Below are 11,521 nucleotides of genomic sequence, written 5' to 3'. Positions count from 1 at the left end.
CTATGACACCGGAAAGTGAAAAAATTACCTTCCGCACTTAAAATTTCGACGCCAATTCTTTTGCGCTAGAATTGAATAATCGAGTTGGGACCCATTAGCTTTTCCTATGTATGACATAATTAATGCTCGTGCCAAATTTCCCATTTCTATGACACCGGAAAGTGAAAAAATTACATTCCGTACGTAAAATTTGGACGCTAATTCTTTTGCGCATAGAAATGAATAATGGAGTTGGGACCCATTAGCTTTTCCTATTTATGACATAATCAATGCTCGTGACAAATTTCCTGTTTCTATGACACCGGAAAGGGAAGAAATTACATTCTGTACGTAAAATTTTGACGCCAATTATTTTGCGCATAGAATTGAATAATCGAGTTGGGACCCATTAGCTTTTCCTATTTATGTCATAATCAATGCCCGTGCCAAATTTCCTGTTTCTAAGGCATTGGGAAGTGAGAGATTTAGATTATGTACGTAAAATTTCGACGCCAATTCTTTTGCGCTAGAATTGAATAATCGAGTTGGGACCCAATTACTTTTCCTATTTTGGAGATAATCTATGCTTGCGCCAAAATTCATGTTTCTACTATATCGGGAAGTTGGAGAACTTTTGGCGAGTCAGTCAGTGAGTCAGTCAGTGAGTCAGTCAGTGAGTCAGTGAGTCAGTCAGTGAGTCAGTGAGTCAGTCAGTGAGTCAGTCAGTGAGTCAGTGAGTCAGTGAGTCAGTCAGTGAGTCAGTGAGTCAGTCAGTCAGTCAGTGAGTCAGTCAGTCAGTGAGTCAGTGAGTCAGTCAGTGAGTCAGTGAGTGAGTCAGTGAGTCAGTGAGTCAGTCAGTCAGTGAGTCAGTGAGTCAGTCAGTGAGTCAGTGAGGGCTTTCAGCTTTATATATATAGATACAGGGTGTAGACAAAAAGACAGATTTGGCGATAAATCTCCCAACTGGTGTGCTACGGTGAAATAACAGTCACGTACTTGAATAGGAAGGCATGGATGCGTTACATGATGGTATGGGGCACGGACCCCTGAGGGCCCCGGGACATGGATTTTAATTTTGTCTTGTGGCCCCTGTAGAAGACATAACATAAAACCCAATTGCAAAGCTGAAGAGTAGCATGTGAGAGGCAGAAATCCACTCTCTACGTCTCGTGGGACCGCTGCTATGACTGATTTAGAGGAAGCGTACTGGAAGTGGCTCCTTCTACTATGATACATGCACAGAGCCGTCGTTGGACCGGTGTCCATTCCAGGGACTCTTAACGTACCTGAATCTCCTGCAGATGATGGTGGACAACTTCCTGGATGATCTGCCCTATCGTAGCAGAAGGAGGCCACTTCCAGTATGCTTTCCTATCAAGTTTCATAGAAGTACAGATAAAGGAATAAACGCAATGTCTCTTTTATTTAAGGTTTGCACCCTACTCTAGGTGAGCTGTGAGTCAATGTATAGATGATCAAGTGATGGAAACTTGGCAATAGTCTGGCAACCCTGAGTGAAGGCTCTTTTCCCTGTAGCAAGCCTGCTGTCTAAGTATTTCTGACCCCAATTCTGTGCACACCTAAAGTCCCAGTTGAGGCCAGCCTCACTTACAGTTTTATGTGTGGGAGTCGCCGCTTCTACTGACCCAAGCGATCTTGAAGCACTGTCTGGGTTCCGGAGTGCTACTCTCAGCATCTCTCTACAGGTCGATCCTGCTCATCTCTGTTCCGGGCAGTGCATGTGCTGTTTCTCCAGCCTCTGTCTTGCGCCAGCTCAATCCTGTTCTCTCTGCTGTCCTTACAATCCCTACGCTGCCTACTATGAAGCAGAACTTGTCCTCTTTTATAGCAGAGAATTATCCAGTCAGTCAGTGAGCATGCTCAATTCCATGGTGCCAAAATTTGGTACACACACCAATTTTGGTGCATCTCTCCAGTGAGTCCCTTACATCTTAAAGGGGTTGTCCCGCGGCAGCAAGTGGGTCTATACACTTCTGCATGGCCATAATAATGCACTTTGTAATGTACATTGTGCATTAATTATGAGCCATACAGAAGTTATAAAAAGTTTTATACTTACCTGCTCCGTTGCTGGCGTCCTCGTCTCCATGGTTGCCGTCTAATTTTCGCCGTCTAATGGCCAAATTAGACGCGCTTGCGCAGTCCGGGTCTTCTGCTCTTCTCAATGGGGCTCGGTGTAGCTCCGTGTAGCTCCGCCCCGTCACGTGCCGATTCCAGCCAATCAGGAGGCTGGAATCGGCAATGGACCGCACAGAAGAGCTGCGGTCCACGGAGGTAGAAGATCCCGGCGGCCATCTTCACCGGGTAAGTAAGAAGTCACCGGAGCGCGGGGATTAAGGTAAGCGCTGTCCGGTGTTCTTTTTTAACCCCTGCATCGGGGTTGTCTCGCGCCGAACGGGGGGGGGGGTTGAAAAAAAAAAACCCCGTTTCGGCGCAGGACAACCCCTTTAAGTGATGAGTTATCATTGGCACCAATTGGGGTACATAGAACGTCATTTTTTGCAGGAAGGAAGGGGGGTGAATGCCAAATCACCTGGCTGTAAAGGGAATTACTACTGATCCAACTTCCTTGAAGTGAAGAAGCTGCAGCATTGCACCAGCACTGCGTCCCCTTTTCATGATCATGGGGGTCCCAGATGTCGGAGACCCACTGATCATAAAGTTATGGAAGCCATATTGCTTTCCGGAATTGGAATAACCCTTTAAAGGGGCTGTACCACAATAGCAAGTTATGCCCTATCCATAAGGATCCACAGTGTCCCGCTCTGACTGTCATGCGCAGTCGGCGCTCCATTCATTTCTATGGGGCTGATGGAAATACCCAAGTGGGTGCCACTCAGGTATCTCAGTAGTCTCATTGACAGTGAATGGCGCACTAGTGCCCTTGCATTACCTGGGCTCCATTCAGTCTCCTTCTCACTGCAGGGGGTGCAGTAAGCCCACAGTAAAGAGAATGGGGAACATGGGACCCCTGTGCTCAAAATCGCAGAGGGTCTCAACAGTGAGACCCCCCACTGATCAGCAAGTTATCTCCTATTCTGTGGGATAATTAGCAATTTTGGTACAAGATCATTATAATGACACACAATGTCATAGATGCCTTCTAGCAAAGTTTCTCTGTTTTCACTAAATCTTCAAAAAAGGTTGTCACTGTATACAGAGCTGTCAGCTACAGGTCACCTTCCATGCCCGGCTGTAAGTCTGACCCCACAGAAACCATCCCAGTCCCACAGATCTCTAACTGAGAAGTCAGTTACCGGTTATCTGCAGCAAACTTACAAGCAGCCTCCAAATCTCAAGACCTATATATCATATACAGAGTGTAGACACAAAGCCATATCCACCGCTGTATCTCACTACTAGTGTCCTATAGCGTAGTGCAACAGGACAACATGGATGTGCTACATGATGGTATGGCGGACGGGCCCCTGGGATATGGATTTCAATTTTGTGTGGGGGCCCCTGTAAAAGACAAACTCTTACAATGGTGTGTGGAGAGTATACTGAGAATGGTGTCAGCAAGGAAAAACACCCAGAAAGCGGGGATCCTGTGAATGTAAACAACTCGGCAACGAAAGGGGTCAGAAGAGGATGTCAGGAATTGTTCTGATGAACCGGCGGTGGACCATCAAAAGCAGCCGCCGCCCATGTGAATGGCATGAAATACGCCAATTTAGTTCGGGACTCGATTATGGCAATTATTCAGTCATGCAATTATACGGCACGTACAAGCGAATGTATGAACACATATAGTTGTGTGAAGGAGGCCTAAGAGAAACAGAAAGGTGAGTCTCCAGGGGGCAAAACAGAGTAAAACGTTTATCACTGAGCAGCGGAAAAAGATCTCCTGATAAATCCAGACTTCTGTTGCTCCGTGCTGATTGGAGGTTAGAATTTGACGCAAGCAGCATGAATCGATGACCCCTTCCTGTCAGCTAGTCATCTAATCCATCTAATCTGCAGCAATTCCAAGAAGTTTCCTGTCCACAGGGGCCGATATTCCTACAACAAAAGGGGATCCTGTGAATGTAAACAACTTGTCAATGAAAGGGGTCAGAGGAGGATGTTGTCAGAAACCACCCCAAGGGGGCCACAGTGTTTGTTTGCTACACAGCAGTGTGCTGGAGAATTACAGAAGGGCACATCAGTGTGCAGCCCCTTCATTCCCTGGATTGTTGGGTTCCCAGAGGTCGGACCCCCACGACTATAAAATGAGTGATATATCATCACTTTACAAGATGGGAATACCCCGTTCAACAACAGGCAGGTGCAGTCCGGGCGGCGCAGGGTGTCTGCTAACAATATTTCAGACCTTCCTGGTAGAAACCTACAATTCTAGTACTGAGAAGCTTCATTCTAGTTGTAGTATATAAACATCCCATCTAGACCCCTGCAGATATGGAGTCAGTTATCTGCAGCGGCCCCATCGGACTGAATGGAGCGGCGGTGCATGAGCCGTGTCTGGGGTGTCTGCAGGACATGACGAAGGGCTGCAGCTCTGAAGGGGCTACTAGATGGGGCTCTCTGGTCACCATTCAGTGTGTGAACTCTGCTCATTCTTTGGGTTGGTGACATTCGACTTTCTAGATGTCACGTTTATAGGACACAACTAGAATGAAGCTTCTCAGTACTGGAACTGTAGGCTTCTAGCCGGAATGTCAGAACTATTGTTTGCAGCCGCCCCGGGCTGCCCCGACTGCAAAACTGTGTCCTCGTGACAACGCTGAAGAACGAGGGGTTCCCATCTTGTAAAGTCACGGCATCGGTGGTGGCCGAGCTCTTCTGGTAAAAAGCTGAGCGGTAACCGAATGGCCCCCAATATAGTCAATGGGGTCCGTACGGCACAGGTCAGTTCTGTCATAAGTCAGGTGTTTGACCGTGGGATTCCCCTCCCCTGTTTCTGGGATGTAGCAGGATGCCGGCTCCTCCGCCGCAGACGTGACAGCAGAAGAACTTCACTATGTATTCATTTTAGATTCTCCTTTTTCTTGGTGTTGGGTCCGTCTACGGAGGGGCAGAAGGGTGAACCGCTGTTTTCACTGGGAAACCTCGCATCGCCCTTGCGCGCACAATGTGTTTCCTGCCCAATTGAAAGCAATAGGTAATGTGTTTCGAGGAAACGCCCAAAGATAAAACATGACGCAATTTTTTTTCCGCACTGCATTGTGGGGAAAAAAATCACTTCTGTATGTGACCCCACTGAAAACAATCACTTCTGTATGTGACCCCACTGAAAACAATCACTTCTGTATGTGACCCCACTGAAAACAATCACTTCTGTATGTGACCCCACCGAAAACAATCACTTCTGTATGTGACCCCACTGAAGCGCACAAATGTCGCACAGGTTTCAGGAAGTGGAATCCCCGCGGCCGTACGGTTCCGTCTCTGCGCCAGATGGACCCTAATGACTGTAATGGGATCCGCCCGCTTTTGGACAGAAGACAAAGCCCTTTCAGCCTGATCTGCGATGGCGCCTCTGACCGGAGGTCCCCCCACAGATGTCTGCCCGGCCTTCCGTATTATATCCTCGCCAGTTTTAAATTCCCTTTTATTCTCGTATGTCAGTGAACGGCTGGCGCCGCCCCGGCATGTAAACGTGTTACTGCCAGTAAGGTCTCGCTGCTCTATCCCTGGTCTCCGCTCAGCGCGCCCGCTCCCGTTTTTCGCTATCCTTTTTGCATCTACTGCAGCAGTCTTCGCTTCCGGTCGGGGCGTCTGCTGCGCTGTTTGACGAATTGTCATGTGTTATATAACTGCACAACCAGCGACATCCCATCCTCCTATCACCCCGCTGCACTATGGCGCACTGCGTTCCCCTTTAATATTAGCTCAGTGGAGGTCTGACTTCCAGCGGCCGGCATTCTTGGGTTAGGCCATGCTTTTACTCAGCAGCTGTCCTTCAGGTTGTCCTTTTCACTTCATCATTTCTGAAGCTACTTAAAGTAAAGGGGAAATAAATTCAGCACCAAGGACAAGACCCTAAACCGGAAGTCCGCCATCTTTGTACACCCCAACCCTGCAGCCACCGGAAGTGGCTTTCCCACGCCGCTTTTGCCACCCTTCATAGCGCCCTGTAGTCTGCCACCCTCGTCCCGCCCTGTCCTCACCGCCCCACCAGCCCGGCCCCGCTCCCTCATCAAACACAACCGCTTTAGCCGGGTGGAGTGACGTTGGAACGCATAAGCCCCGCCCCTTTCCCCGGCAGCGTACGTGCTGACGTCACCGAGCTGTTAAGAACCTGCGGGGAGGCGGCGGCAACCGAGTGTCAGAGAGACGCTGCGGAGAAGATGGCGGTGCGAGTGATGCGCGGAGGAGACAGCCGGGGAGGACCGGGGAACCCCGCAGGGCCCGCCGCCCGGGAGCACGTCCAGGCCGTCAGCAGAGACTACCTGTCCCAGCCCCGGCTCAGTGAGTCCTGTGGGGGGAGGCGGTCACGTGAGGGGGGTTATGTTATGTATGTAGAGGGTGTCAATAAAGTTACATTAAAACATAGGATTTAATATATATTGGAACTCCTCTGACCAGCTGGATGACAGGGGGGCCTGCAGGGGCTCATCCTGACCTGGTGACTGGTATCACCCAGGGCATGCTGGGAGTTGTAGTTCCGTGCTGGTCACTGGTCAGGGACCGCTCCTCTGCGGAGATCGCTGCTGATTCCTGTGTGTTGTGGTGTAAATATTGTCAGCAATCAGATTTTATGGGCGCCGCTTTATTAGTGTTATTGGTGACAACAGAAAGTAACAGCGGATGTTTGAGGTGTATACAGAGCCGCAGATATGGGGGATAGCATGCGGGGCGGCAGATATGGGGGATAGTTTGAGGGGCGGCAGATATGGGGTATCTTGCAGCCACCTATAGCTGACCGGAATGTATGAAGTGAAGCAGGCGATTCATTGTCATGTGATCCTCCCGTCATGTGACCTGCAGGCCCCCCTCCCCCTTCCCCATACCGTATATCTGCAGCTGTCATGTGATATTTGTTTGACCTGGGGAATTTACTGCATTTGTTCCCACCCTGACACCTCCTCTCACCCAGCTTTCCTGGCCCCCTGCACGGCGTGTTGATCTAGTTTTGCAGGGAGGATCACGCAGACCTTAAAGGAGATGTCCCGCGCCGAAACGGGTTTTTTTTTTTTTAAAACCCCCCCCCGTTCGGCGCGAGACAACCCCGATGCAGGGGTTAAAAAAACCACCCGCACAGCGCTTACCTGAATCCCGGCGGTCCGGTGACTTCAATACTTACCGCTGAAGATGGCCGCCGGGATCTTCTACCTTCGTGGACCGCAGCTCTTCTGTGCGGTCCACTGCCGATTCCAGCCTCCTGATTGGCTGGAATCGGCACGTGACGGGGCGGAGCTACACGGAGCCGCTCTCTGGCACGAGCGGCTCCATAGAAGACTGCTGAAGACCCGGACTGCGCAAGCGCGGCTAATTTGGCCATCGGAGGCCAAAAATTAGTCGGCACCATGGAGACGAGGACGCTAGCAACGGAGCAGGTAAGTAAAAAACTTTTTATAACTTCTGTATGGCTCATAATTAAAGGGGTTGTCCCGCGCCGAAACGGGTTTTTTTTTTTTTCAACCCCCCCCCCCCCGTTCGGCGCGAGACAACCCCGATGCAGGGACGTACAGACAGCTTACCGGAGCGCTTACCTTGATCCCCGCGCTCCGGTGACTTCTATACTTACCTGTGAAGATGGCCGCCGGGAACCTCTTGCTTCGTGGACCGCAGCTCTTCTGTGCGGTCCACTGCCGATTCCAGCCTCCTGATTGGCTGGAATCGGCACGTGACGGGGCGGAGCTACACGGAGCCGCTCTCTGGCACGAGCGGCTCCATAGAAGACTACAGAAGACCCGGACTGCGCAAGCGCGGCTAATTTGGCCATCGGAGGGCGAAAATTAGTCGGCTCCATGGGAACGAGGACGCTAACAACGGAGCAGGTAAGTAAAAAACTTTTTATAACTTCTGTATGGCTCATAATTAATGCACAATGTACATTACAAAGTGCATTAATATGGCCATACAGAAGTGTATAGACCCACTTGCTTTCGCGGGACATCTCCTTTAAGCACATTTCGGCCGTGCCAACACCAGGCATGTTTGTGCGCTTTACATTTACCGATGTCCGTGGTTTTCACCGTCTCCGGCGTGATGTTGTGCGCGAATGCGTTGTGATGGCGCACACAAGAATGGACCTTCTCCCTGATCTTGGGCGGTTATGCGCAGGTTTACTCCGTATGTCGTACGGATTTACGTAAGGTCATGGATTTTCAATGGGCTTGTGTAAAAATGCGCTCAACACGGGCCGCGTTGTGGATCTTCACACGTGATCGCACGTCACGTGAAAAAATGCGCTCCGGTGAATAAGTTCATCGAAATGACTGTGTTCTATTCACGCGTTATGCAAAATGTGCAGGTGGTGCGCGGAGCGAATGAATGAACCGCTAAACGCTCAGTCACGCTTTTTAACGCAATTAGCGCAGCATACCAAGCGCCATGCTGGCCTCGGTACCACGCCGCCATTGATTTCAACACGGTGATTTTCGACCGCTGTCTGATTTCTTTTTTTTGCGCACTTCCTCCCCCATCACAATGTGCGGTGCGCTATAAAGCGCGGTCAAACACCGCATTAACAACATGGCTTTAAATCACAGTAAAATGCCGCAATTTTGGAGCGTGGTTTTAAAATGCTCGTGTGAGCGCGGCCTTAGTGACGCCTCGTGTGGGTACTAGGATTGGGTGACATCTGCATTCATGCCCCGCTCAGTGGCACAGCTGGGGTACAGACCGGCCGCCATGTGGGTTCTAGCTTGGGGTCACCGCAGACGTAGCGCAAACAGAAGAGTCCCCGAGGGGGGGGGGGGGTGCGCGGCTCGTCCCCGAGGGGGGGGGGGTGCGCGGCTCGTCCCCGGGGGGGGGGGGGGGTGCGCGGCTCGTCCCCGGGGGGGGGGGGGGGGTGCGCGGCTCGTCCCCGAGGGGGGGAGGGGGTGCGCGGCTCGTCCCCGAGGGGGGGGGGGGGTGCGCGGCTCGTCCCCGAGGGGGGGGGGGGGGTGCGCGGCTCGTCCCCGAGGGGGGGGGGGGTGCGCGGCTCGTCCCCGAGGGGGGGGGGGTGCGCGGCTCGTCCCCGAGGGGGGGGGGGGTGCGCAGCTCGTCCCCGAGGGGGGGGGGGGGTGCGCGGCTCGTCCCCGAGGGGGGGGGGGGTGCGCGGCTCGTCCCCGAGGGGGGGGGGGTGCGCGGCTCGGCCCCGAGGGGGGGGGGGTGGGTGCGCGGCTCGTCCCCGAGGGGGGGGGGTGCGCGGCTCGTCCCCGAGGGGGGGGGGGTGCGCGGCTCGTCCCCGAGGGGGGGGGGTGCAGCTCCTCTTTTTTGGCACTGTAATGGGCAAATCCGGCTGCTTTAGGCCTCCTGTCCACGGGATAAATAACATTTTCAATCTGCAGCGTTTCTCCTGCACGCGAATCCGCACCCCATAGGGATCCATTAGACACCTGCAGGTAGTTAAATATTGAAGCCTATGGAAGCCGTCCGGATCCGCGGAGCACCCATACCTGAATTAAAACTTACCTGTCGGAACGCTGCAGGTTTTCTCTCCGTCACGGCCAGATCTTCTTTCTTCGGCCTGGCTGATGTGCCCGGCACATGCGCGCGGCATGCTGCCGGCGTGCTGAGCACATCCGCCGGGCCAAAGAAAGAAGATCCGTCCACGACAGAGGGAAAACCTGCAGCGTTCGGACAGGTGAGCTTATTCTGATTTTTCTGGCCTCATGACCGCGGGGCAGGAGGGACCCGCTATGGATTCTACCAGGAGAATCCGCGGCCGGCCTGATTTTCCCCGTGGACATGAGGCATTGGGGTTAATGTTCAGACGTATTCTCGGTCCGTATTACGTGTGTAATGTGGGCAGTGCAGAACGCCGCTGTATAGCTTTGGCGTACTCTATCCTACGTTTTTACGCTCGTGAGGGAAAAAAAGCCGCACGTTCCGTATTGCAGACCAAAATCGCCCAATCGAGTCCATTGGAGCGCTACAAACCCCCGCTGCAGTGGATCCCTGTGCCGCGTCCTCACGGAGGCTCGTACACATGAATCCGGAGACCGTGTAAAAAAATTACATCAGGTGGTCTTTCTTGCGGTTTTTTTGGCGCGCGAAGACTTGCATATGTGAAGACAGTGCGGCCGTATTCTGTGCGGAAATCCATAGACGTTAACGCAGCGGCGGAGTGGGTGGGATTGTGAAAATGGCGTCCACAAGCTGCGGGAACCGTCCGCACGGAACCCACAGCACGTTCGCTCATCGCTGTTTACACTACGGCATTCACCTCTTCTGCTGCGGGCATCCACCCCGAGGCGACCTTCATGCGGGACGTCTTGGCATTTCTGCTGCGCTTCTGCAGATGGGCGGCGTTAACGAGTTTTGCGGAATTTGTTGCGTTTTATTGCAGAGTTTACATTGTAACTGCATTTTTACGTACGGATTTTCAAGCAGCTTCTGAGCAGAAAAACAGCAAACCCCCGCTTCCATCTTCCGGCTGAGGCCCCGACCTGCCTGATCGAACGAGCTTTAATCCCCTGTATATTTACTGTCATCCAGGATTAAAGCCTCGGACCAAGTGGCGTCTATTCATGGTGCTTGGTCCTTATGAGTTGGGATTGTGCTCGCTCTGGGGTTACCATGGTAGCGCAAAAGCTTAAGTACGGCCGCTTCATCTAGAATTGTAATATCAGATCAACCTTATAGGCCATCGGACAATGGAGTAAATAACCGTCTCCTCCTCTACAAGCGGCAGGCTGCTGGCGCAGACAAGTGGCGCGCTAGCAGTCATTGGGTTGTGAGCAGCGGCATGCCATCACAGCCGTGGCGGAGGGGGGCAGCGGTGTCGCCGTCCCGTGACCGGGTTCCTGGAAAGATGAGGATTTCATGAGTGACGCAATTGTCAGAGAAGAGGAAATAAAACATGTCCCATAGAGGAAGGGATGACTGGGCGCTGCGGGGGACGAGCATCTGGTCGCCTTTGGAAAGCAGAACCTCCGGCGCTTGTCAGTTCCTGCTTACAACATCATTAAGCTGTACGCATGGAAGATGGCACGGGCACAGATGTGGGTTTCCTTAGAGTCCTGCATCGGGTTCTGGTTGACAAACAGTGTAGGGGCCACCTAAATGAAGGTCTGGTTATCATTCACCTGACAGTCAGGCTGCGCAAAAAGACCAACAGTCAGCCAACAAGCGAGCAAACACATTAAAATGCTTGCTGATGGGCGGTGCAGCTACCCGTATGACCAGCCGGCCTGCAGGGGTGTTCATGTTACTTTGGGCGAAGAATTCTTGCCTAGCTGTAGGATAAGCCACCAATCACTGGAGGTCCGACACCCAGGATCCTTTGCAGTCGGTCGGTGGTTTGCTGGGCCAGTGCATGGAGCGTATTTGAGCAAGTAGCAGACAGCTCCGTTTTCACTGCAGTGGCCAGGCTTGGTATTACAGGCAAAGTTCACATTGGCGTGAAATGGGTATGGAGCAGTCTGCT

At 52.4% G+C, this 11,521-nt stretch overlaps 1 protein-coding gene across 1 annotated transcript in view; it reads left to right on the top strand.

Moving 5' to 3' along the window:
• The first annotated feature begins 6,243 nt into the window (after positions 1 to 6,243).
• The window catches only part of ATP6V1B2 (ATPase H+ transporting V1 subunit B2), a 29,365-nt gene continuing 24,087 nt past the window's right edge, over positions 6,244 to 11,521 (top strand). The window contains exon 1 of the mRNA XM_066593489.1: positions 6,244 to 6,411. Within this exon, the coding sequence (XP_066449586.1) occupies positions 6,291 to 6,411 (121 nt within the window). The 5' untranslated portion in view covers positions 6,244 to 6,290. The remainder of the gene's footprint in view (positions 6,412 to 11,521) is intronic.

The sequence above is a fragment of the Eleutherodactylus coqui genome, chromosome 2, assembly GCF_035609145.1.
Source record: "Eleutherodactylus coqui strain aEleCoq1 chromosome 2, aEleCoq1.hap1, whole genome shotgun sequence".
NCBI classification, from domain to species: Eukaryota; Metazoa; Chordata; class Amphibia; order Anura; family Eleutherodactylidae; genus Eleutherodactylus; species Eleutherodactylus coqui.
Note: the sequence above shows the minus strand (reverse complement) of the source record. Positions and strands in the feature narration are given on the sequence as shown.